Genomic DNA, 27169 nt, shown 5'->3' with positions numbered 1-27169 from the left:
CTCCCTCCATCTTCCTGGAACTAGACTCTTCCCTAAGATATTAAGGGAAAAAAAATTGGAGAATGTCCATAGCATTATCCAATATTTGTGCAAAACAAAACGTGTGTATGTTATCTCCATAGATAAATGCTTAGAAAAAAAGTCTGCAAGTTTACACACAAAATTTTAAAATGGTTTATTCTAAGAGGAGGAGTAGAATTTCGATGAGAAGGGAACTTTCACTTTTCACTTTTAACTTTCACTTTTAACTCTATACTTTTTTTTTTTTTTTTTTTTTTTTTTGAGGCGGAGTTTTGCTCTGTCGCCCAGGCTGGAGTGCAATGGAAAGATCTCGGCTCACTGCAACCTCTGCCTCCTGGGTTAAAGCGATTCTTCTGCCTCAGCCTCCTGAGTAGCTGGGATTACAGGCACATGCCATCACGCCTGGCTAATTTTTGTATTTTTAGTAAAGACAGGGTTTCACCACGTTGGCCAGGCTGGTCACGAACTCCTGACCTCAAGTGATCTGCCTGCTTCAGCCTCCCAAAGTGCGGGATTACAGGCATGAGTCACCACACCCAGTCAAGTCTATACTTCTTTTTGAGTTATTTTAACCATGCACTATTACTTTTGTAACTTTCAAAACAATAAGATGTGATGGAAAAGACTGGGAAAAATTATAGCTCAACTCAGTGTATATACACTATCTTTTCATGGACACAACTAATGTATCTTATTAAACATTTATCTACTGAAAAATCCATTTAGGAGTCAATATGATCATACATTCTCTTCAAGTCATGTATGTACTAAGCAGAATTACTTCTCACAAAAGAGTCTTAGCCTGTAATGTTAATTAACTTTATTCACATTTTTCCAAGTAAATACAATATTAACTATAAGCTAAAAACAATACATAGTTCTTAGAAAATACAACCCCGAATTACTGTGTGACCTGGGCTTTGTGATTATATGTGCCCAGCCTTTGTTCCTCCAGATTTTTAAAGTGAATGCAGTGCTCAAAACAAACTTACAATAGCACAGGGAAACCTTCCCTAAATAAAGTTTTGTTATTATAAGAGAAATCCAAAATGAGGCCTCTACTGTCTTCATTCAAGTGTCCAGAATTTCAAAATGGAAATAATATTAAAAGAGCAATCGATTTGTTTCCATCTCACACTAGTAGGCTTGAAGGAGGCAAATGTGGACCAAAAATCTAGACGTAACTCCTTGCATAGGGTTTGGTATTAAGCACACACTTGCACTGAATAACTCCATATCCACCCTGTAGTATAAAAATTCATTTCAAATGCAAACATTGTGAAATGACCAGGTCATATTTTGAAGATCACTCTTTAAAATATCATTTAACTGATCACAAAATTATATAGTAAGGACCTTATATGGATCAGGTATTAAGTTTGATACCAAAGCAACTACAGCATCAAGCTACATAAATATTAGCACCATTTTTTATCTAGTCCAGTGAAATGTAAAACTATGCATCAAACTGTTTTTTACCAAAGCAGTCAACAAGAAAAATTGTTTTAATTCTGATATATGCTTTGCTCCCCCTCCTCTTTGCTGGTAATACTTTTGAACACTTTAAAGAAAGTACAGTTGACCCTCTGTATCCGTGAGTTCTGCATCCATGGATTCAACCAAATACAAACTGAAAATATTTGAGGGAAAAAAGGATGGTTTCATTTGTGCTGAACATGTACAGGCTTTTTTTCCCTTGTCATTATTCCCTAAACAATACAGTATAACAACTATTTACATAGCATTTACATTGTATTACGTATTTTAAGTAATCTAGAGATGATTTAAAGTATACAGGAGGATGTGTCTAGGTTATATGCAAATTCTACACCATTTTATAGAAGGGGCTTGAGTATCCGTGGAGTTTGGCATCCTAAGGGAGGCCTGGAACCAATGCCCCATGGATACTGAGAGGCGACCGTACCATAACAAACAACAGACTTTGTAACATAAATTACAAAATCTGTGCCCAGTACAGCATTATCAACCTAAAAAAGGATAGTGGAAGACCCTACAGATTTTTCTTAACTTACAAATTGTGCAGAATTCTCTTCTGGAAGTTATGGCTTCCAATAACAGCCATGTTGCTTGCTCTCTTTCTTACAATTTAGTCAGCTGAGTTCAAGTGTCCTAAGTATAATACCCTTCAAGTAGCTAGCAATTGTGTTCTTTGATGGAACACAATGACAAAGATACTACATATGAAATGGTATAAATATGTGCCTCCTACATAATATGCAAGATCATCTATAGCCTATTATACATCTATTCATCTTTTAAAATGAATCATGTGCTTAGAAATTTTAGGGGGGAGAACATATATATAACCAGAGGTGCCAAGTATTTTAATAGCTCCTAAATAAGGGCAGTTAAAAGACAAAGAATTGATTCCATTCACTTCTCACCCGCAGACTTAATGTCCAGCAGAGTGCTAGACAATATTGCTTCAATATTCTATTACTTTTATCTTATATTAAAATTGGTAACATAAAAACAAAAAGCATATTTATGACAAATTGTTTTAATTAAGAACTTAAAATCAAAATTTTGAAAAGAGTTTTATGTGGCATTTATTTTTAAATATCATTGGATTCTCGGTTTCAGGCTTTTTCAACATGAAAGGTAGTTTTTAAACTATCTCACTGTCTTGCAGGTTGTCCCAAGAATTAGGAACATGATTACAACCACATTCATTTCTAGAATAAAAAGAAAAAAGTAGGATCATCAAATTGTAACAACTATAAAATCTGCACAGGTTCAAAAGGTAATTGCCACTCTTTAAGAAAGAAAGAAAAGAAGCCCTAACCAACTAAGGACTTGGACGTAAGATGAAGGCTTACAATTCATACTGATTTATTCACTATTCATGCACTTTAAAAGTACTTTAAAAAATCCCGTTCATTTGTCTTCCACTTAAAAAGAGGAAAAAATTTGCCCATAATTGCCTTCTATGTTTTATCTCTGTCTGGAGTTTTAAGTAGTAAGTACATTAAATACAACTTTGTTTTCTAAACAAGAGAAAGGTCTGGCTGTTCAAAGTCTAGAGAAAGTTGGGTTTCTAAGGCAGTCCGTCAGCGTGGGGTCTGAACCACTCTCTAAGGCCGTCTTTCCTAGATTGTCAGCTGCAACACAAGCCTGAGCTGGATGGCTAACACCGAACATGCAAGAAGCGACTTTAAAGGAACAGTTTTCACAATCAGCTAGCTACACCATCACAAACTGCCACATTAAGGTGATCTTTAGGTACCTGTGTCGTTTAAAGACTTTAATAATATTTAATACCAAAATTCACCAGTTACTAGCAAGGCTGTTTTGGACAATATGTAAAATTTCCTCTTTTGAAATATGCATCTCAATGATTAGGAAAGCTCTCTAAGGAAACAAATTCACCTCAAAACTACGCAAATATTTTAAAAGGTTTTTTAAGCTCACAATACTTCAGTATGTGTTTTCAAAGCTTAAATAGTTATGATCATGTGTGAAGATTTTATGGGGAATGAAAGCAATCTGTTCTAAAAATTGACTATGGTCTTCCAAAGACCCAGAGAAAAATACCAAGGTAATGCTCAGCCTCACGTCCACTCACACATCTTCGGTGCCAAGCTGGCACAGGCAAAGCACCTTTCTTATCTCTTATAAGAAACTTAGCACACGTCCTTCTAGCAGATTCTTGTCTCCACAGGATGGAGAAGACGTCATTCATTGGATGGAAACCAGTGTTTGTTAAAACCATTTTCTACCCCCAAAGCAAACACACTAAAGAGAAGGAGCACTATTTACATAAATTTCTGCCTACCCACACACCACCATTCTCTCCCATTGAAGTGTAGATAAGATCTACTGGCTAGGAATCAAAGAGTAATGTATTTCAACCTAAAGTCTGAATACTGTACATCGTACATCATCAAGACTTTGTTAAGTGCTGTAAAGAAAAAGTAGAGAAAGTAGAGGTGGGCAGTCTGTCTAACATGCATCTTAACACTGGTCCCCATCCCAGTGGAACAAGCAATGCCAGTGTACCAAATGCAATTCCAGATTGTAAGTTCGAAATGTCATTGCCAGCCATTACAGAAGAGGCAAAAGTCCACAGTGGGTGTATGCCAAAAGGTCAAGTGTGACAAAGGACTGAATCCACAGTATGTGTTCTAAAAAAACACACACAAAAAAAAACTTGCAATAAAAAAGTGAGTCTTTGACTACTCAAAAGAAACTTACTACTACTCTACACACATATTGTGTTGTGTGCACTTTGTCTATTGGAATGTATTTGAGCTATTAAACTATTAAATAATAACTGCCTAGATGATCACTGAAAAAGAGACCCTCGCCCAGCCCAGATAATTCTTAAATATCACAGTCTACACAAAGATGCTGCTGAACTGAAATACAAATAAGTTAAAATTTTTCAGGAACTAGCAAAGTTCTAGTTTCATTATACATGGAATCAATAGTAGTGTTGACACTCATTTTTGACTTGATATTCTTTCACAAACAAAACGGCACATAAGGAAAACGCGTCTTATGCTGTAGGATGGAATGATCTTATAGCTATGGAATCTGGAAAGTTATTTAGAACAAGATGAAAATAGGCTCTACCTAAACTTATGAAAAGAATACTGAAGTGTAAGCATCTGTCGCCATTTAAAGGCATTTGGTGTCAGTATCTTAAAAGATTAAGATGCTTTAAAACAAAATCCTTATAAGAATATCAAAGATTTAGGGAATTATCTTCATAAATAACCAAATTTCTATGGCTTCAACTGTCTGCCCTACTGCCGAGGTAGGTGACCAATATTCATCAAAATAAAACAATCTTTTACAAATTCCCTAAAAAAACCTTGCATAATCAGTTGGTTTCTTAAACCTGTGTCCAGTTTCTTTTGATGGTTTTTGTGTTGTTTTTCCTTTCAGTCATTTACACTTTTTAAAAGAGGCTGTCCACGCAAGTGTTTCTTTAAGCTCTTGCCGAATAGCACCTCATGTATTCTGTCATCCACGGGTTCTCTGAGGAGGAAGCCTTCACCTTTCTGTTCTTCTCCACATCCACAGAGTGCGCACGCTGTCTTTGAGCAACTAGTTTCCTTTTCTCCACCTGTCTTCTGTTCTTGGCTCGTAATGCTGATTCATGAATCTAAAGAGAGTTCAAAATAAAAGGATAGGAACTTAACGGGCTATTATACTAATGTTCAACAAAGGTTGCAATGAAGCTGGCTACTGTCGGGTCACCTGCAGCAGGGCAGAGTCAAGCCCTGCCTCTCTATGTAGTTCTTCTTTACATAAATGGCTTTCCATAGAAGAGCCATTCTCACTTCATGCTATTCTCACTTGATTCATATCAGGGATAATGAAACTAAGCAACAGCAAATTAAATGTTAGAAATGGTAAGCAACCAATTTGCATGTACTTCTAGAGTTGGCTCTGGAGAGCTGTCCGAACTGCTTAGCATTAAGCATAAGTATTTCATCGAAGACTTATAAACAGCTCATAAAAAGCAGGGAAAATAAAAGAACTTTAAATGTTTAACATCAGTATACCAAAGACATCTCAAGGGATTTTACCACCTAAGATGTCTTATACTACAGATAAATCCTGTTAAAATTAATCCCGTGGACTTGTCAGAGATCTTTTGTTAAACAGCAGCTTTGTTGTCTCAAATATCACTCCAAATAACACCATCTGCTGGGGTTCAGATGTCTGTTCAGTGAAATTTTCATTATGCTATTTATCCAGAACTCAAGCAGTTTGCAGTTTCCCTTTCTGCTTCCTTAAACGCATCCTTTGCTTTAGGCTATCCTAACAGTATTAATGCTAACATACATGTTTTGTGACTACACCCATGAAGGTCCTCTCATTTGAAATGTTTCTGGGTCTTGACACAGGGAGACAAGCTAAGGCTAAGTAAGGGGAGGACTAAAGCTCCTGAGAGTAAAATGCATTTGTTACAGATGAACAGGGGACACGCAGCCATTTGAATTTAATCAGAAGAGCAAAAGGGAGTCTATGGCAGATGCCAAGCAATCAATCAGACAAACCAAAGATAAAGGAGTCAAAGAAGTGCCAGGTTATCGAAGCTGAAGGAAACTAAAATGGCTCAAGAGACCAGTGGCAAATCCAGATGGGCCATTACCAGCCTTGGCTGTGCTGCTCCTCCTGACCTCCCGGCCCCGCAGGAACTTGCGAACCCCAACTCCATCTACATCTTTGCCTGGCTTGGTGTCACTAAACCCTTCTGGGTAACTCCCAGCCAAAACCCCTCGCTCTCCAGGCCACCAACATACAGAATCCTCCTTTGGTTAATCAGAAGTTCTGTTCGGGAGTTCCCCAACCCACCACGCTATCCCCTAAGATTTCCCATGGGCCCAAAGCACTCAGTGACCAAAGGACGTGATGCCAGATGACAGGCGCATGGTCCAGCTCGCCACTCTCAAAGGGAACACAGAACCACAAGGGCCCAGAGCGCACCTCGTGCACAGGAGCGGACGCGCAGACGTTGTGAGTCTTCTGGCTTCCTGTATCCGTCTGTTTTTCTCCCCAGCCATAAAGAGCAAATGGATGCTTGTTTTCTTTTATTTTACTCGATGATCTTTGGGGACTTTTGACCGCTTTCCTGTTTCCTCTAGCAAATAAGGCACTTGGTTGCTGTCGAGGCTCAGTACTGGTGGGTGATTTGTCAGTTTCTCTTGTTCTGGTTTGTTGTTCAGGTTTATCTTCTACATCTTTCACTGGCAGTGCTTTTGAAGAGAGATAAATGAGATGAAAATACTTTGAAATCAGATTTATATGTAATTACTTAAAATATTTAGGTTGAAAAATCATAATGCTTAATTAAGTCAGTAACATTTTCACTTATGGCTCAACTCATACGATCCACTTAAAGCAGAAACTCGGGAACAAGTTAGCATAATTTTCAAACCATTTATCTCATTTTAAAATCAACAACAAATATACCAAGATTGAACCAAGCCTATTCAAAAGCAACCACTGCCACTCCGATTCTGAGATTTAGCACCTGGAATGTTAAAAGCTAGACAGCACCACGCCCTAAGGGCTTTCTCGACAATCCCCCAAAATAAATCCAATCATCTCAATTTTGCTTTCCTTCAGGGAAAGATCTGGATTTGTGGTCATTCTCCAGCAGCTGCAGAAAGTAGATGTTTGAGTTACTCCACCCGAAAATGCTCCTTAGTCCTTCCGTGCTCCACCTGAGAGCCGCCTCCTTCACTGGAAAGCCCCTCCACCCAACAAGCAGTGGTTTCCATCGTTACCGCCTACGTGCGCAGCCAGGCATTCCTTGTGGGGAGAGTTAAAAATGAGGGCCCCAGCCGGGCGTGGTGACTCACACCTGTAATCCCAGCACTTTGGGAGGCCGAGGAGGGCAGATCACAAGGTCAGGAGATCGAGACCATCCTGGCCAATATGGTGAAACCCTGTCTCTACTAAAATACAAAAAAAAAAAAAATTAGCTGGGCATAGTGGCGCGTGCCTATAGTCCCAGCTACTCGGGAGGCTGGGGCGGGGAATCGCTTGAACCTGGGAGGTGGAGGCTGCAGTGAGCCGAGATTGCGCCACTGCACTCCAGCTTGGCGACAGAGCGAGACTCTGTCTCAAAAAAAAAAAAAAAAAAAAAAAAGTCCGGGCGCAGTGGTTCAAGCCTGTAATCCAGCACTTTGGGAGGCTGAGGCGGGTGGATCACGAGGTCAAGAGATCAAGACCATCCTAGCTAACATGGTGTAACCCCGTCTCTACTAAAAATACAAAAAACTAGCCAGGCGTGGTGGCGGGCACCTGTAGTCCCAGTTACTCAGAGGCTGAGGCGGGAGAATGGCGTGAACCCGGGAGGCGGAGCTTGCAGTCAGCCGAGATGGCGCCACTGCACCCCAGCCTGGGCGACACGGCGAGACTCCGTCTCAAAAAAAAAAAAAAAAAAAGACGGCCCCAGTTTTAAGGGAGCTTCCCCAACGCTTGCAGCAGAAATGACTCCATGAATCAGGCCCGGGTCTGTACCACAGCCCTAAATTCTGGGGAACCCCCGGTGGTAAATGTGGCTGCCCCACCTAAGGGGAACCTCAGATAGCAAGGATGTACTCCAAAAAATACCTGTTCCCCTGAATTACCTTTTATGATTTTCCCATTTATTATTTTGTAAGGTTTTTTTTCTTTTGAGACAGAGTCTCACTCTGTCGCCCAGGCTGGAGTGCAGTGGCGCAATCTCGGCTCACTGCAAGCTCCGCCTCCTGGGTTCACGCCATTCTCCTGCCTCAACCTCCCGAGTAGCTGGGACTACAGGTGCCCACCACCACGCCCAGCTAATTTTTTTTGTACTTTTAGTAGAGATGGGGTTTCACAGTGTTAGCCAGGATGGTCTCGATCTCCTGACCTCATGATCCGCCCATCTCGGCCTCCCAAAGTGCTGGGATTACAGGCATGAGCCACCGCGCCCGGCCAAGCCTTTCTTTTTTATGAAATCAATGCAATTCGGTATAAACCCTTTGTGAGCCTGTTTCCTTCCACCTATAGCTCCGCTGAAGTAAGAGTTCCTGATGAGTCTAGGGCTCCGAGGTGCCCCAGTTGTTTAGGCCACAGGAGACGCTTTGTTTCAGGTGCTCCAGAGTTTTGCTGTTGGTTATGATGCTATTTTTTTGCTTCCTTTTTCAGAGACAGGGTCTTGCTCTGTCGCCCAGGCTGGAGTGCAGTGGCGTAGTCATAGCTCACTGCAGCCTCAACGTCCTGGGGTCAAGTGATCCTCCCACCTCAGCCTCCTGGGTGTGTGCCACCAGGCCCGGGTAATTAAAACAATTTTTTTTTTTTTTGTAGAGATGGGGTCTCACTGTGTTGATCAGGCTGGTCTTAAACTCCTGGCCTCAAACAATCCTCCTGCCTCAGCCTCCCAAAGCACTGGGATTATAGGCCTGAGCCACCGCACCCAGCCATCAGTGATGATTTATTTTATAGACTGCTATTACAATCTATATAAGGTCTCATCACCTCTGTAGGACAGAATTTTGCCATTACTTTTAGTTGTGACTCTTCTCTTGGCTATTTCTACTTCCCTTTAAAGTTGAAGGAAGCCCTGCATGGGCAGTGCATGCAAATTGGCACATACTTGTAAGAAACCTTTAGAGGTCATCTGCCATGTCTACCTTCAGGGATGACCCTGACTCTAGCAAACCATTGCATTTATTACTAAACATTTGAAGGAACAGACACTTCATGTCTGAATCTGGGTGTAATGTTCTGCATTGGTGTGCATCATCTCTCTAAACCCAGCACTGGAGTTGCTGGGGATGAGGCAGGACACCAGCCTTCCATTTCATCATGAGATGATATCCATTCACTGTTCAAACGTTTATCTGAGTGATGTGTCCATACACACTCTCCTCTCCTCTTCCCTGGTGTTTAAGAAGAAAAGGAAAGAAGAGATCATCAGGACCAAGACGAAAGGGAAAGAGAAGTGGGGAAGTGCAAGCAAGAACTGTACAGTGGCACAGTGATACTGAGAGACTGAGAGAAGAGCAGCCACCCAGGTCATCTTCAATGATTCACTTCTCCTCTCTTCCTCCTGTTCCAGGCGTGTCTAGCCCAGATCTCCCACAGAAGCCTGCCCATAGAAGGCAATAAGGATTTTGCTGAAAGGGCAATCTGGGGCTAGCCGGGCAGAAAACAGGAAAGAGAATTCCAGAAAGAGGCAGTGGCTTCTTCAATGGCATGGAGAGACGAGAAAAGAGGGAATTATAAGTAGTTCAAAATGGCAAGTACGTAGAGTTGATGGATGAAGGCCTGGAGCAGATAGCGTGGGGAAAATAAAGGCTTTCCATGCCAAACTCTGGCATTTTTATTTTATTCTGGAGATGAAGAATCATCACAGGAGGACTTTAAGCTGCAAAATGACATGGTCCTATTTGTATTTTAGGAATGAGGCCCCTAGCTCCACACATGGAGGATGGGTGAGATCAGAAATAGGGGCAGAGAGGCCAGTTAGAAAAACACACTGATCAGACCAGCTGGGAGGCGGCGCCAGGATGCTTTTTTTTAACAAGGCCCCTCCAGCCAAGCACGGTGGCTCAAGCCTATAATCCCAGCACTTTGGGAGGCCAACGCTGGTGGATCACCTGAGGTCTGGAGTTCGAGACCAGCCTGACCAACATGGTGAAGCCCCGTCTCTACTAAAAGTACAAAAATTAGCCGGGCGTGGTGGCACACACCTATGATCCCAGCTACTCGGGAGACTAGGAGGGGGACCTGGAGAAGCAAGAGGCAGGAGAATCGCTTGAACCCAGGAGGCAGAGGTTGCAGTGAGCCAAGATCGCACCATTGCACTTTAGCCTGGGCAACAAGAGCAAAACTCCATCTCAAAAAAAAAAAAAAAAAATAAGGCCCCTCCAAAACAGACAGCCCAGCAACACTGCATCAGACTGACAGGTGGATAGATAGACACCATGAGGACACCAGGAAGGACCATGTGGTGCTGGGTTCTGTGGCTTCTGGAGGTGTTCTGAGTGGATGGTCATGCTGTCCTCTGGCATAGGCTCCCCAAAGGATCAGGAAAGGGCGCTTGTCACCTCGGAAGACACTCCTGGTCCCAGTGGCCAGACCTTCAACTGGAGCTCAGGAGAGACAATAGCATGAGATGAAAGCCACGGGCTCTGGGTGTGGACCACGTCACCCAGAAGAAACGCAGAGCCAGAAGACAGGAGGCACAAACAGGCCCAGGGACGCCGTTATTTAATGTGCAGGCAAAGAAAGGAGAACCCGAGACGAGGGCAGAGGAAGGGTAGCAAGAGAGTAAAAAAATAATAACCAGGAAAGAGACTGGGCAAAGAGTTTCAGAAAAAGAAAGCACAATTAACAGTCCAAAAATTACAGAGAGATTGGTACGATGAAGATGAAGAGACGTTGCCATGGCAGCTCGGTGGTCATTGGTGCCAGAGGGGAGGTGTGGGAAAGTCCAGGCTTTCCAACCAGACCCCAGCTGGCTGAGGACTGAACAGAGTGGAGCCTATCCATCCTGGTTCTGGGAGGCCACTGGACACACCCTCCCCACTAAGGATGACATGGAAAAGCTAAATGAAATCCAAAAGCGGCCCCAGGTTAACAATGTCTATGGTACACCCAGCACAAGAAACTAAAAAATCTTCTCAGGAAACCCTTAGGCCTCAAATTATTCCTCGAAATACCTTTTCCAACACAAAGACCAGTGTGTTGTAAAGATAACCAGGCACACAGGAGGGTAGGCAACCAGGGGGACCTGGAGAAGCAAGAGGCCTGAAATCCAAGGAGTCTTATTCAGACTACAAAATAGCTGTGCTTATAGAAAAAGACACAAGAATTATCTGCAACAGGAGGAGAGAAAAGATGGAAAATACAGAAGAGAAAAGGGAAAACTCATCACCGTAACATTAATATTTATAAAACTCTTTTGTAAAGCTCTTGAAATAGTGGCTGGCACAGGAGAAGTGTATATAAGTGTGGTATTATTATATCCGTGTGTGTGTCTCTATGTGATTCGTTTTTGTCCATAGTTCGTGGCTCCTAACTCCCATAGCCCTTGTTTCAGCCTTTTGTTTTTTTTTTTTTTTTTTTGAGACGGAGTCTCGCTCTGTCGCCCAGGCTGGAGTGCAGTGGCCGGATCTCAGCTTACTGCAAGCTCCGCCTCCCGGGTTCATGCCATTCTCCTGCCTCAGCCTCCAGAGTACCTGGGACTACAGGCGCCCGCCACCACGCTCGGCTAGTTTTTTGTATTTTTTTAGTAGAGACAGGGTTTCACTGTGTTAGCCAGGATGGTCTTGATCTCCTGACCTCGTGATCCACCTGTCTCGGCCTCCCAAAGTGCTGGGATTACAGGCTTGAGCCACCGCGCCCGGCCCCAGCCTTTTGTTATAATGTTGGGTGTGTTAAACCTCAGGGGCAGGCCCCCAGAAACCAAATCTCTCCTGCTCTCCTTTGCCCTGCCCCTAGGCAGGACTCTAATCTTTCAACCTTCCGATTGTAGCTGAGCTTGGGAGGTTCCTGGAGGCTGGCGAGAGAGTATGGAAGCTTCTCACCCCTTTCCCCATATCTTACCCCGTTCATCTCTTCATCTGTGTCCTTTCTAATATCTTATTATTATTATTATTATTATTATTAGAGACAGAATCTTGCTCTGTTGCCCAGGCCGGAATGCAATGTTGCAATCTCAGTTCACGGCAACCTCCGCCTCCCAAATAGCTGGGATTACAGGTGTGTGCTGGGCTCAAGCAATTCTCTCGCCTCAGCCTCCCAAACAGCTGAGATTACAGGTGTGTGCCACAATGTCCAGCTAATTTTTGTATTTTTAGTAGAGACAGGGTTTCACCATGTTAACCAGGCTGGTCTCGAACTCCTGACTTCAAGTGATCCACCTGCCTCAGCCTCCCAAAGTGCTGGGATTACAGGCGTGAGCCACCGTGCCTGGCCTCTAATATCCCTTATAATAAACCAGCAAACATTGTTTCCCTGAGTTCTGTGAGCCACTCCAGCAAATTAAACCTAAACGGGGATCATGGGAACCCCAGTTTGAAGATGGTCGGTCAGAAGTTCCCAAAGCCTGGACTTTCGACTGGTGGGAAGGAGGGGGCAGTCTGTCTGACTGAGCCTTCAACCTGTGGGACCTGATGCTATCTCCAGGCAGACAGTGTTGGAACTGATTGCTTGCTTGCTGGTGGGGAAATAGTCCCACATATTTTGGGGTCACAGAAGTCTGTGTTGATGGTGGTTGTGTGACAACAGAGAAAAGAGTTTGAGAGTTTTTTCCAAACAGTAAGTATACCTTTCTAAAATCCTTTTTGAAAAAATAGTTTAAAATAAAGACTTCTTCAAACAAAAACAGCATTATCCACCAGTTATGGTAGAAGATTATAATGCCCCTCTCAGTAATTGGCAGATCATTCAAATAAAAATAAATTCAGTCTCAATTTAGAACTGGGCGGTCCAATACAATAGCCATGAACCAGATGTGGTTAGTAAATATAAATTGTAATTAATTAATTAAAAGTAAATAAAATTAAAGATTCAGTTCCTCAGTTACACTAGTTATCGCTCAAGTGCTCAATACCCACATGTGGCTAGAGGCTACCCTAGTAGACAGCACAAATGAAGAACACCCCATCATCACAGAGAGGGCTGTACTGAACATCTGATTTTCCAAATGTATTTAAACAGAATTAATAAACTTGACCTAATGGATATATATAGAACACTGAACCCAACAACTGCAGAATATAAATGTTTATCAATCATATATGGAACATTTATAAGAATCTGCATATCCAAGGCCATAAAGAAATCTTAAGATATTTACAAAATTGAAATGATGTAGAATGTATTCTCTAACCACAATGTAATTAAACTAGATACAACCAAAAAAACTTCAAAAAATCCCTCCCAGTTTTGAAATTTAAAAACATTTCTAAATAATCTATAGGTCAAAGTGAAAACAGGGTTGCACAAAAATGTGAAGGTACTTAATGCCACCGAGCTGTACACTTTATTTATTTATTTATTTAGAAAGGGAGTCTCACTCTGTCGCCCAGGCTGGAGTGCAGAGGCGTGATCTCAGCTCACTGCAACCTCTGCTTCCTGGGTTCAAGCAAGTCTCCTGCCTCAGCCTCCCCAGTAGCTGGGACTACAGGTGCCCACCACCATGCCTGGCTAATTTTTTGTATTTTTTAGTAGAGATGGGGTTTTACCATGTTGGCCAGGCTGGTCTCGAACTCCTGACCTCAAGTGATCCACCCACCTTGGCTTCCCAAAGCCTCCCAAAGTGCTGGGATTACACACGTGAGCCACTGCGCCCGGCCAAACTGTACACTTTAAATCAGTTAAAGAAGGCCAGGCACAGGGGCTCATGCCTATAATCCCAGCATTTGGAAGGCTGAGGCAGGAGGATCACTTGAGCCCAGGAGTTTAACACCAGCCTGGCCAGCATAGAAAAATCCTGTCTCTACCAAAAAAAAAAAAAAAATTTTTTTTCATACAGGTTCTCACTCTGTTGCCCAAGCTGGAGTGCAGTAGCATGATCTTGGCTCACTGCAACCTCTTCCTCCCAGAGTTAAGCAATCCTCCTACTTCAGCCTTCCAACTAGCTGGGACTACATGCACACCATCACACCTGACTAATTTTGTATTTTTTGGAAGAGACAGGGTTCCATCACATATCCCAGGCTGGTCTTGAACTCCTGGGCTCAAGTAATCTGCCCACTTCAGCCTCCTAAAGTGGTGGGATTATAGGCATAAACCACTATGCCCAGTGCCAGCTCCACACCCCCCCCATTTTTTTTTTTTTCTTAATTAGCCAAGTATGGTGGCATGCAGCTGCAGTAGAAGCTACTTGGGAGGCTGAGATGGGAGGATTCTTGAGCCCAGGAGGTTGAGGCTGCAGTGAGTGATGACTGTGCCACTGCACTTGAGCCTGGATGACAGGGCAAGACCCTGTCTCAAAAATAAATAATGCCAGGCACATGGCTCACGCCTGTGATCCCAGCACTTTAGGAGGCTGAGGTGGGTACATCGCCTCAACTCAGGAGTTCAAGACCAGCCTGGACAACATGGGAAAACCCTGTCTCTACTAAAAATACAAAAAAGTAGCCAGGTGTGATGGCACATGCCGGTGGGCCCAGCTACTCAGGAGGCTGAGGTGGGAGGATCACTTGAATCTGGGAGGCAGAGGTTGCAGTGAGCCAAGATCGTGCCACTGCACCCCAGCCTGGGTGACAGAGTAAGATTCCATCTCCAGTAATAATAATTAACAAATAAATAATGAAATGGTTAAAATCATAACATGTATTATGTGTATTTCAGCACCATTTTTCAAAATTTCAAGTAGTGGTAATAGAGGGCATTCCTTTCTTAATTCTGATATTATTGGGAATGTTTCTAGTTTCCTCATTGAGCATAACGTTTGCATTAGGTGTTTTTGTTTGTCTGTTTGTTTTGAGACAGTCTCACTCTGTCACCCAGGTTGCAGTGCAATGGCGTGATCTCACCTCACTGCGACCTCCACCTCCTAGCTTCAGGTGATTCTTGTGCCTCAGTCACCCAAATAGCTGGGATTACAGGCATGCGCCACCACACCCACCTAATTTTTGTATTTTTAGTAGAGATGGGCTTTTGCCATGTTGACCAGGCTGGAATATATGTTTTCTTTAAAAAATAAATGTTTCTTTATGTGAATACTATATATAAATGTTAAATTTTATGAATTTTTGTGACTATTTTTAAAAATCATAATGAAAATTTGAAAATGAGTTAGAATAAAAATGTTATATGGCAAAACACATGTGATGTAGCTAAAACAGTTATCAGAGGGAAATTTATAACCTGACATGAACATATCAAAAAAGAAAGGGGGCAAAAAAATCAATGATAAGCATCCATGTCAAAAAGTTAGAAAAATTAAACTAAGGAAAAAATAATTATAAATGAATGAAAATATACAATAAAGAGAATCCACAAATCCTTAGTGTGGGGAAAAACTAAACAAATTCACAAACCTCTGGCAAGTCTGATCAAGAAACAGAGAAAAAAGTAAAAATAAAAATCAGTTAAACAAATACAGCAAATTGGAGGGTTCAGGTTAAATCTGCACTGAAAACCTGTGCCTTAGAGTTCCTTAAAGCTTAGAGTCTCTTCCTCTCCAAATCCTACTAAAGTGAAGGAAAAAAGGTATAAAGCCACAAGGACAGACAGCAAGGGAGGTGATGACATCAGGCAAAAGGCATCAATAAAATTTGGAGGAAAAGAAAAGCAGGTGAAGAGGTAAAAATGGCCTCACAGAACTGAGTAGGATGAATCCTAACTGCCAGAGGGGAAAGGCCTCCAGGACAGAAGCTGAGCCCTAGAAAGAATCACATGAGCCAGGTGTGGTGGCTCACATCTATCATCCCAGCACTTTGGGAGGCCAAGGCCGGAGGACTGCTTGAGCTCAGGAGTTTAAGACCAGCTAGGCAACATAGCAAGGCCTCATCTCTACTAAAAATTAAAAATAAAAAAATAGCCAGGTATAGTGACGCACACCTGTGGTCCCAGCTACTCAGGAGGCTGAGGCTGGAGGATTACTTGAACCCAGGAGGTCAGTGCTGCAGTGAGCTTAGATCATGCCATTGCACTCCAGCCTAGGCAACAGACTGAGACCCTGTCTCAAAAGAAAAAAAAAAAAAATGAAACAGTTGTACAAGGCGCCAGCTTCCTCAGAAAGCTAGTGAAGTGGATTCTCTTTTCCAAAAGTTCAGTATCAATCAGCACCGCAGCCCTCGTGCTCTTCTGACTATAATATGGATGTGCTCTGTTGAGAGTTGGGATCCATGGGTCCTCCCCTTGAACCTGGGCAGACTTTTATAATAGGGTGGTGTGAAAATAATTGCACCAAGTAATAACTTCCCCAGTGAGGGTAGAATGGGGTGAGAAAGGGCCTGCAAAGCTCCTGAGGATAAAAGAGAACAAGCAGCGCAGCATCCACCCGGGTCTGTCTCCGGATGCTGTCCTTATAGGCCAGCCAGTGTGTTCTCAGGAAGGCCAGGCACAGGAAGAGGTCATGCATGTGAGGGTCCCAGCAACAGCCCAGCCGGGTCCCTCCAGCCTGGAGCCTTCCAGTACAGGCTGCAGACAAGGTATCTCACTGCCCAGGGCCAACTTCCAGCCCAGGAAACCAGAGCAGCAGCAAAGGAGGACAGCAGGCCGGGGGCCTCCGTATCTGGGGGTTCTGCATCTGCAGACTCACTCAACCATGAATTGAAAATATTTGAGAAAAATAAACAAAAAATAATACAACAATAAAAAGTAATACAAATTAAAAATACAGTAGAAAAACTACATAGTATTTAATTGTATTAGGTATTCTAAGTTATCTAGAGATGATTTAAAGTATTCGGGGGATGTGCACAGGTTATATGCAAATACTACACCATTTTATATAGGGCCTCGAATATCCACGGATTTTGGTATCTGTGGGGGTATTTTGGATGCAATCTCTCACAGATACCTAGGAACAACTGTTTTTACTAATTTTAAGCTACTAATTTTCAAGGTAATTTTGTTACACAGCAATTGACACTTCTATATTCTTTCCCCTAACTCATGTGCCAGGTAGTCGCTCCTCTCCTACCCAGAAGGCCTGTGGATTTCAGTCTCAAGTGGCAGAAGCAGGGGAGGCTTGGACTTCAGATGACCCTAGGGACAGCAGAAGCCAAGGGAAACAGCTTCCTGAAAATAGAATTAGGTGAAAGGCCTCATGGTAAAGGAAACCCCTCCTCGGCACCTTTCTCTGCCTCTGTTCCCAGGATGCTGGTGCCAGGCTTATTCCCCATGAGACAGGAGACTGCAGATGCACTGTCTGGGCAGCTCACTCAAGAGACGCTGGCAGGTATACATGTTTGGAGTCCCCAGAGGAACAGCTGGGTCCTCATCCAATTACAGAAAACAGGCATCCCCCATGCACAGAGCTCCTACAGAGTTCTTTCAGGCCCTACTCTTAAGTATGAGCAGACAGGCTAAGAGCAAACATCTGGGCACATCCTCTATTAGTAAGGAAGAGACCAAAATTATGCAGAAAAAGGCAAGGCAGGGAATGGAAGACAGCTTTCAAAAGATATTTCTGGCCTTTTCTCTTCTTTTATTTATTTATTTTTTCTTCTTTGTAAGTTAAAAGAAATCTGAAAACAGAATGCTATTTTTGTTTTTAATGTAAAGAACATTAGGGACCAAAAATAGATGATCTCTTGGGAATTTAAAGCTAAGGTGAGAATTAAAAATTTCAATAGAAATGTTGGGAGATAAAATTGAAGGGTTCTCCCAGAAAATAGAACCAAAAATTCCAAATTCCAATGTAGAAACATTTTTAAGTAAAAATGTTAGAAGACTGATCCAGGAGGTACACCATCCAACTAAGGATAATTATAGAAAGAGAAAATAAAGCATATGGAGCACAGAAAATTATTTTTAAACAGGAAAATAGGAAATATCACTGAACTGAAAGAAGCTTCCAGAATGAAAAGGGCCAGCCAAATGAATGAAAAAAAGACACACACAGGCACATCACAAAATTTCAGAACATCTCCTAAAAAGATAAAAAGATAAAATAAAAAGGATAAAAAGAATCTCCTAAAAATTTCCAACAAAACAACAAAAACAAACGTAGTGGGGTCACACACACAAAGCAGGCGTCAGAATGGCATGGTACTTCTCAACACTATGACCAGAAGCTAGGATTCAGTGTTATCATAATGCCTCAAATGCTGACGTTTCCAATCTAGATTTATCTACCTTGCCAAAATGTCAATCCTGGATATAATAAAGGCATTTTCAGATATGCATGGTTACAAAATTTCTAATTCCCACGCAATATTTTACAGGAGGATCTACAGAGGATGTGTTCCATCAAAAGGAAGGAATAGGCCAAGCAAAAGGAAGACTTGAGATGTGCAAGACAGGGGATCACACAAAGGAGGGAAATGGTAAAGAAAGCCCAGTTCAGCAGCTGTGCCAGGGCTGGACAGTATAAAATCTAGACTGGAACAAGAAGATCAAGGGCTCAAAAAAGAAAAAAAAAAAAAAGTCTCCAAGGGAAAAAAATAAAATCAGATGAATAGAACACCTAATATATCTGACATATGGCAAGTTTCACAGTACTATCAGACAATTTCAGGCATTAGTGATAGCTACAACAAATAAGAAACAAGAAACAGTGATAGGCAGTGATAGGTAGCTATTTTTAAATAATCCTATTACTGGAGTAGGAGCAAAAAACAAAAACGAAATGAGCAATAAAAAAGTGAAACTATTCATTTCAGGAAAACCATAAATTTTAACAAAAAAATGTAATCAGAATATATTACATGGCTCACCTGCAAATATTTACACAGTCATAATTCAAACACAGAACAGAGATTAAACAAAGCAATCATATAGTTAATATTGTGGGGATCTGGTGAAGACGAGATGGGTGCTGGTATGTGTCTGGGGGTAGAATAGGGAAGGCAGAGCTAAGATCCTGAGCTAAATCTTCATCTCCCGTAATGGGAAGTCAGTAAATAATGTCCACAATCAAAAAAGCCAACAGATAAGTTTAAATGAAAAGAGGGTGGCCAACGCTGAAAGGAAAGTGAAATTGAGTTGAAAGCAGCAAGGGACATATGTGGGAAATGGGGCAAGATCATATTTTTTTCATTTTAAGTGAAACTTTTAAAATTACTGCATATGTAAACTTCGCTAAAAATAAAATCTAACCTAAAAAGAAAACGTGACTATGAAGTAAGGAATGGGAGACAGTCTAGACCACTCTTCACAGCATATTGGCTATGGGAGGAAAATAATCTCTCACATACACACACACACACACACACACAAACACACACACATATACACACACAGAATTTCCTAACAGCTTTTTAGCATCCATTCCTTAAATAGGAATAAAAAACCAAGGATCATTAGACATTTCAAAGAAGCGCCTAACATGAAATAGAGAATTGCCAGCAAAAAGAAACAAACAGGCAGGGGTGAAAGACTGCTGAAGAAACACAGGAAGAGAAGAAAACAAACAAAAACTTCTAATATATGTCCTCAGTAAGATAAAACCCTATATGCATGAATCAGGAACCAGATACTGTGTTTTAAAAATAAATAAAAAGGGAAGGAAAGGAGTGAGGGAAGGAAGGGAATAAATGGCTGCCCAGAAAACAATTCAAGAGCTCTTAAATTTAAAAGAAAAATAGGATCTGAAAGACCCTGAAAGCTTCCTGAGGGGGCCACGTTACCTATGAAAGATCAAGATCAAGAATCATAACGATGCAGGCTGTAACATCAGCAGTCATAACACATAAGGAGGAATGCCTCCAGACAACTTTTCCAACCTACAATTCCATGCCCAGCCACACTCACCAAACTGTAAGGGTAGAATAAAGCTACCTCGTGGCATTCAAAGAAAACTAACCTCTGAACCATCCTTTCTCGGGAATCTACTAGAAGATGTGCTCCACCAAGAAGGGGTAAACCAAGAAAGAAAATGACATGAGAGCCACACGACAGAGACTCAAACCCAAGAGAGAAGCCAAGAAAGGTCCTAGGAGGATGGCCAAGGGCCCTCCCAAGATGCCAACCAGGCAGCAGGCCACAGGAGCAGCAGCAGGCCACAGGAGCAGCAGCCAGCCCGGATAGAAGTAGGTCAGGGGCCCTGGGAGGGGTGACTTTAGATGACAAGAGTGATAGAGAACCTGATGTGTTGGTTATGTTGTGAAAGAAAAAAGGGAATCATGGGAAACAGTATGGGTCAGCTTTGAGTAACTTTTTCCATGGGCACAATATGGTAGATACTAATTATGAATCCAACAAACTCTATGACGACTGTACTGAGCAGGTGTGGAGATGGGTCGTGTCTGTGTGGGTGAGGAGAGCAGTAAAAAAGAAATAAAGTCAATAGATAATGTTAAAAACTGAAAAAAAAAAAGCAATCAAATATCAATAAAAGCCACATTACTTGGAGGTACAGAAATAAATACCAAAGGAAAAACCAGGGTGTTATGTGTGGCAGGAGGCTGATGTGCTTTTGTAGTAAGTCAAATGGAACTACGTGATTCTATATGCATCTGTGGCTTCAGGGAAAGTAAGAACTTTTATATTTCATAGAAACTCAAAAGAGTGCTCATTGCACTAGTATTTAAAACCATCCACTTAAAAACCAGGATATTTAATCTTGTGCAAGCAACACAAGAGTCAAGAGGGCCTCTTACAGGTGGGAGCAAAACAAAAGATACTGCGATTGTGAGTCCTGAAAGCAGAAAACATCCTTTCTTCTTTCTGATGCCTAAACCAGAAATGTTAGCAGGGAAGAAATAACTGAGAGGACGCTCTCTCTAAGGAAACCAAAAGAATCATGAACTCAGAGCTTACCCGAGCTGGTAAACACAGGCACCATCCATAGCACAATGCTGCCTAAAAAATGTATTTACATTGCATATAAATATTTGACAGCTCCATCACAAACAATAAAAGATGCGGGAGAGCAAAGCCATTTAGCCTGATAAAGTACATCTCAATTTAGCTAGCAGATCAGCACCCACAGGAATAATCTGGAAGGCATGTTCCCTACCCCCTCCACCTTCTGTTATTTGCATTTCTAGCAGTGATCACTGAAGCATCAGGATTTGTGGGAATTCACAAGTAACATGATGATGGCAGGAGGCAGCCCTGCCTCCGATGATGTGCTCAAAATAGCTGAAGATGGTAAAACCAAGAGCAAAGCAACTCGGCTCACAGCCGAAATTTCATCTCCTCCTCAGCCTCTCACAGAGAAGCCAGGAAGAGTCTGATTGGCTTGCAATCGGGTAAACAAAAATAAACACATAAGTGAATAAAGTCACTGATCCTGGGCTTTCGTTTCTTCATCTATAAAACTGAGATTAGGGCCGAGCATGGTAACTCACTCCTGTAATCTCAACACTTCGGGAGGCCGAGGCGGGCGCATCACTAGGTCAGGAGTTTGAGATCAGCCTGACCAACATGGTGAAACCCCGTCTCCACCAAAAACCCAAAAATTAGCCGAGCGTCTTGGTGCGTGCGTGTAATCCCAGCTACTCCGGAGGCTGAGGCAGGAGAATCGCTTGAACCCGGGAGGCAGAGGTTGCAGTGAGCTGAGATCGCGCCACTGCACTCCAGCCTGGGCTACAGAGCGAGACTCCGTCTCAAATGAAAAACACACACACACACACACAGATTAAAACAGGGTCTCTTTTGGGACTGGTTTGAACATTAAATGACAACATACATATTCCTAGATCAGTGATTGAACGTCTAACAGGCTCCCAATACATTTTCCATGTTTTCCTCACTCAAGCCTTTTTAAAATCCAGTGATCTGGTGGTGCCTGGCCAACGTAAGAGGAGCAGGAAGGAACCATTGGTTACTCCAGGCTGTACTGAGGCGTTCAATGGGTCCTCGGCACCAGCCTCACATGCTGACAGTCCCCAGTCTACAACTCTCTGGGCAGGAAAGAAGGTGAAGGGCCATGGCTGAAAATACGCGCAGCGCCACCGGCGCTTTCGGATCTAGAGGGGCGAGGGAGGATGGGGTGGGACGGAAGGGGAGAGGACCTAGCACTTACAAAGATGCTCTCACAGCCAAGTTATACAACACTCCATGTAAACAAATGCAAAATATTCTTTAGGGACAGCGCAGCGAGGTCGGGAGTTAATAGGAAAAACAACGGCCCCATTCATCAGACAGAAAGCTTAGCCCTGTGGTTCTTAACCTTTTGGGTCACCTTTGAGAATGTGATGAAAGCTGGGGCTCCTCTGATCAAAAATGGGCGCTTAGAAATCAGCAGATGGAACTCAGTGGTTCGCCAAGCCGCAGAGGCCCACAAGGAAAGACCCCGGACTCAGCCAGCGGCGCTTGAATTGAGTTCACCGCTGGCTCGATCGAAAGCCACCTAATTAAGCAAATAAAGGGTAGCAAAGGCTGCCACCTTCCTTATTTTGTCAGGAGAGACGGATTCTGTCAACCGGAAAAAAAAAAAAAAAAAGGAAGAGCCCACTCCAAGCGGCGCAAGAAATAGAGATCAGCTGCTCAGACCTTCGAGCAAACGGTTCCTGCGCGCAGGCCCCTCGCGTTCCCCTCCAGGCCCAGTACCTGGCAGAGCCGCGTCCTCCGCGTCCTCGGCCTCCGCGTCCCCGGCCTCCGCGCCCTGCTCCTCAGGGGCCCCGCGCGCCCGCCGTTCCGCTTCCTCCTGGGCAGCCGGCTCTACCGGCGGCGGGGGCGAGGGCGGGGCGCACCGGGGTGCTGGGCCCCCGGCGCCCGACGACTCTGAAGATGCCGAGTCCTCCGAGGAGCCGGCCGGGCCCCAGTCGTCCCAGAGCCAGGGCGCGTGCGCCTGTTCCAGCAGCCGGCGGCCCAGGCGGTAGTGCAGCAGCTCCCGGTAGCACGGCCCGTACTCGTCCCAGCGCGGCTCCTGGTAGCGCTTCATGTACTCGCTCTTTACCCCGCTCCCCGGGGACATGGTGCCGTCCGCTGTCTCAAGCGCCAGCCGCTCCGCGCTGCCCGCAGCCTACGGGACCCGGTACACGACACAGAGGCCGCCCCGCCCCTCCGCCGGCCCTGCCCGCCGCGACGTTTAAACCCGGAGCCCCGCCCGGACGGGAGCAGGGGGCGGGTCCCGGCGGGGGCGGGGCGGGGGCGGCCTCACTCGGCTGCCGGGACCAAGAGCAGAGGCGGGGACCCGGGCTGCTGGGGTCGAGGGGCGCGACGCCGAGGAGGGCTGCCTAGAAGGCGGAAGGCAGGGAGGCTGCGGGCTGGGGCGAGGGGAACGCGGGAGACGGGGGTGAGCGGGAGGAGGAGCGAGGCAGGGGAGCGGCGGGGCCCGTGATCGGGTGGTCCTGGGGTCTCCCAAGACGTCCCCTGAGCTAGACGTGCGGTCCCGCGGGGCTGCCTTACCTCCTTCCCGCCACGCCCGGCCGATCCTCTGCGCCCAGGCCCGAGGTGCGCGTGGCGCAGCAGCTAAAGCGCGCCTCGCTCTCCCGCGCGCTTTCCTCCTGAACAAGATGTCGCCGCGGCTGCCCGCGCTCCAGCAGCAGGCGGGAGGCGGTGGCGCCGCCTCAGTCCCGGAGCCTCCCCGCCCGCTCCTGGCCCCCAGGCCTCTGCCTGCTCCGTGGGGGCGGCTGCTTCCGTGCAGAGCGCGAGGCGCGGGGGTGCGGGCGGGCCAGCCAGTCCGAGGGGCCCAGGCCCAGGTCCCTGGACCACTTTTATTCGAGGTGCCCGTGCACCCTGGTCCCAGCACGCGTCACTCTGCAGGATTCGTCAGTTAGGGGCAAGAGATGCTCCCTTCAGAAATGTAGCCCCCCAGGCTGCGACTGGGGGCGACACTCTCTGTCCCCATTGGAAGCCTACCCGTTCTTCCTCTCTGTGTTCACAACCCCTGTTACTCTGGCTCCCTTTTATATCTACACCCCCCAAATTATTTTAGATTTTGATCAAAACCATTTCACTTGCTCAGAGACCCGTTTGCACATAAAACCTTGACAGATTCAGTTACGTTGTGCAGAAGTATACAACGTTGCCCCACTTGTTACAGTTTCAAAAGTGGCCCCGCACTATTTTCCCTTTTTGCACTTAAAACCTTCACAGATCCAGTTGCGTTGTGCAGAAGTGTACAACGTTGCCCCATTTGTTACAGTTTCCAAAGTGGTCCTGCACTATTTTCCGTTTCTTAAAAAAGAGCCTTGATACAGTAGCCGCAAAAAGATTTGAAAGGAAAAAAACTTTTGGAAAATCAAAATATATGTAGCAGTTAAAAAGCAGGCCCAGGCCATGAGTAGCGCTCACGGCTTCCACGTCAGGATTCCCACGAATTCACCTACTTTCTACATGTCCGCATCCTGCCTCCCACCACCGCCCCGCCACCTCATCATAGCTAAATGATTCAGAGGCGGGTACTGGCCCAAATGGAGAGGCTCAGACTGTCTGCTCTGAAAACTTGAAGTTACTAGTCCAATCATTAGCACGAGATTGTGTTAATGGCAGTCTCTTCTGGACGGAAACTCCATGATACCCTGCTGCTAATGAGTCCGCGGACGCCGTGATTTCTCCCCTTCCCAACTTTATTTTCTGTTCCTTGACTTACATTAGGGACATTCTAATGCACTTTCCTTTTGTTTAAGCTGGATGGGTTTGGTTTCTGATGTTTGCAACCAAAGTAGCCTTAATAAACATTGAATAAGGTGGGGAAATGGTTATATGTAGTTCTATGGGACAGGCAGGATACCATCGGTTTCAGCTTTGCTACATAATTCACTCCAAAACTTAGTGGTTTAAAACAGCTAAGATTTATTATTTCTTATGATTCTGAGGGTTAGCTGGGCAGTTTCTCCACAGTTGGATTCTGATGGAGAGACAGCAGGGTTCAAGATGACCTCCTGATATAGTTGGGATAATTCTCTCCTCCAAATTTGAAGTTGAAATTCGTCCCCAGTGTTGAAAATGGGGCCTAGTGGGAAGTGTGTGAGTCATGGGAGCAGATCCCTCATGCATGGCTTGGTGCCATTCTTCAGTAATGAGTGAGTTCTCACTCTTTAAGTTTGCATGAGAGTTGGTTGTTCAAAAAGATCCTGGCATGTCCTCCTCTCTCTCTCGCTCCCTTTCTCGCTCCGTGTGACATGACAGCTCCCCTTCCCTTTCCACCATGATTGGAAGCTCCCTGAGGCCTCACCAGAAGCAGATGCTGACACTATGCTTCCTGTATAGCCTGCAGAACCATGAGCCAAATAAACCTGTTTTCTTTATAAATTACCCAGCCTCCGGTATTCCTTTATAACAGCACAAAACGAACTAGTACACCTCCCTCACATACCTGGCAGTGGGGTGGGCCATGGGTTGGGCTGTCTTGGTCACACCCTCCGGAAGGTTGGACTGGCATCTCAAGGTCATATACGTCTCCTGCTGCATTCTCACGTTTAAATAAATCACAAGGCTAAGAGTCAAGGGAGAGAAATAAACTACCCTTGTGCATAAGGGGAGAGGAAAATTCACATTCCAAAAGAGATTGCATACTGGATGAAGGAATTTGCGGGCATATTTTACAATCTTCAACACAACACACACGCACACACACACACGAATATAAGGGTACTCTGGGAGGCTAAGGCAGATGGATCACGTGAGGTCAGGAGTTTGAGACAAGCCTGGCCAACATGGCGAAATCTCATCTTTACCAAAAATACAAAACTTAGCTTGACTTGGTGGTGCCTGCCTGTGGTCCCAGCTACTCCAGAGGCTGACAGGAGAACTGCTTGAACCTGGGAGGCAGAGATAAGCTGAGATCATACCATTGCACTCCAACCTGAGCAACAGAATAAGACTGTGTCTCAGAAAAAAATAAAAATAAAAATAAATAAGGTTAGGAATGATTTGGGTTTTTTCTTTTTACTTGTCTCTATTTTTCATAATTAAAATGTATTACTTCATTCTAATATTTAAGCATATTATTATGTCAGGACTTATCCGTTTGGAAGTGACAAAAAAAATTCAAGCTAGCTTAAACAGAAAGGATATTTGTGGGCTCAGGCAGAGCTAGAGCCAGAGGTTCAACCAATGTCACTGGGACTGTCTTTCCTTCTCTTTGTCTTTGAGCTCTGTTTTCCTGCTGAAGGCTGGCCTCTTCTTCTCCCACGGGAAAAGGACTTCCTCCATATAGCTGGAGAAAGTGCCACTTATAACCTCGAGCTTATATTGTCTGAGCAAAGACCACCAGCAAAAGAGAACTTCTTGGTATTCCAATTATAGACAAAGATTCTTCCGGTCATATGCGCAGCTGTTTCCAGGGGCATGAGATGATCTGATTGCCCAAGCCCAGGTCACATCCCTATCCCTGTAGATGGGGACAGAGTGGGAAGCTGGGGTCGACAGCCCCACGAGAACCACAGGAGGACAGGGAAGAGCAGTGCGCAGATGAAGCAATAAGTGGCCATCTATACATTTGCTTTGTGTTAAAATAACAAGAAGATGATGAGAAAGACCAAATTGGACAGCACTCGTGGGGTGGGAAGGACTCCTTTCTGGGATATAATTGACTATATGTAAGGTCCAGCTGTTAAATAATCAAATATAGTCACAAGCAGAACCTCTAAGATTGTATTTCTACATCAGAGGAGGTAAGCCTTCCTCCAGAGAATCCCCCGTTCATACAGCACTGAAGGACAGACACAGTAGATGAGGGTGTCAATTTGTTCTGCAGATGAGATGAGGACTGATGAGCAGAGATAAAAGATACAACTGTGGCAAACGTTACTGGCTTGAGACTGGTTTCTTAAGCAAGAGGGAACTTTTAGGAATGGCCTAAGGCAGTGGTCCCCAAACTTTTTAGCACCAAGGACCAGTTTCGTGGAAGACAATTTTTCCACGGATGGGTGGTGGCAAGGCAGCGTGGTTTAGTGATGAAACTGTCCCACCTCAGATCATCAGGTATTAGATAGATTCTCATAAGGAGTGCGCAGCTTAGATCCCTCGCATGCACAATTCATAAAAGGGTTCGCACTCCTATGAGAATCTAACGCTGCTGCTGATCTGATGGGAGGCTGAGCTCAGGTGGTAATTGTTCACCCGCTGCTCACCTCCTGCAATGCGGCCCAGAACCTAACAGGCCACTGACGGT

At 44.3% G+C, this 27169-nt stretch overlaps 1 protein-coding gene across 4 annotated transcripts; it reads right to left on the bottom strand.

Moving 5' to 3' along the window:
- Positions 1-820: 820 nt before the first annotated feature.
- On the bottom strand, positions 821-23826 carry CCSAP (centriole, cilia and spindle associated protein). Of its 4 annotated transcripts, XM_033200513.1 has the most exons (5): positions 23458-23826; positions 22657-23071; positions 6484-6752; positions 4998-5152; positions 821-2717 (listed from the first exon to the last, which is right to left on the bottom strand). In XM_033200513.1, the coding sequence occupies exons 2-5, from the start codon at positions 23021-23023 to the stop codon at positions 2651-2653; spliced, it is 858 nt and encodes a 285-aa protein (XP_033056404.1). In that variant the 5' UTR covers positions 23024-23071; positions 23458-23826; the 3' UTR covers positions 821-2650. The 4 variants fall into 4 exon arrangements, with proteins under 4 accessions (XP_033056404.1, XP_033056403.1, XP_033056405.1 ...); XM_033200512.1 differs by lacking the exon at positions 23458-23826 and having other exon boundaries at positions 22657-23371; XM_033200516.1 differs by lacking the exon at positions 23458-23826 and having other exon boundaries at positions 2654-2717; positions 5045-5152; positions 22657-23369.
- Between the last annotated feature and the right edge of the window lie 3343 nt (positions 23827-27169).

This window comes from Trachypithecus francoisi, unplaced genomic scaffold (genome assembly GCF_009764315.1).
Source record: "Trachypithecus francoisi isolate TF-2019V2 unplaced genomic scaffold, Tfra_2.0 Lachesis_group5, whole genome shotgun sequence".
Classification (NCBI taxonomy): domain Eukaryota; kingdom Metazoa; phylum Chordata; class Mammalia; order Primates; family Cercopithecidae; genus Trachypithecus; species Trachypithecus francoisi.
Note: the sequence above shows the minus strand (reverse complement) of the source record. Positions and strands in the feature narration are given on the sequence as shown.

Bases quoted from the DNA above. Each gene is read 5' to 3' on its own strand.
- CCSAP (XM_033200513.1), bottom strand. From the start codon at position 23,023: ATGTCCCCGGGGAGCGGGGTAAAGAGCGAGTACATGAAGCGCTACCAG. The intron at 6,753-22,656 runs GTACTGGGCCTG...TCTCTTCAAAAG, and splicing joins GGAGGACGCGGCTCTGCCAG to CACTGCCAGTGAAAGATGTA. The intron at 5,153-6,483 runs GTGCGCTCTGGG...AACTCTCTTTAG, and splicing joins CGTCCGCTCCTGTGCACGAG to ATTCATGAATCAGCATTACG.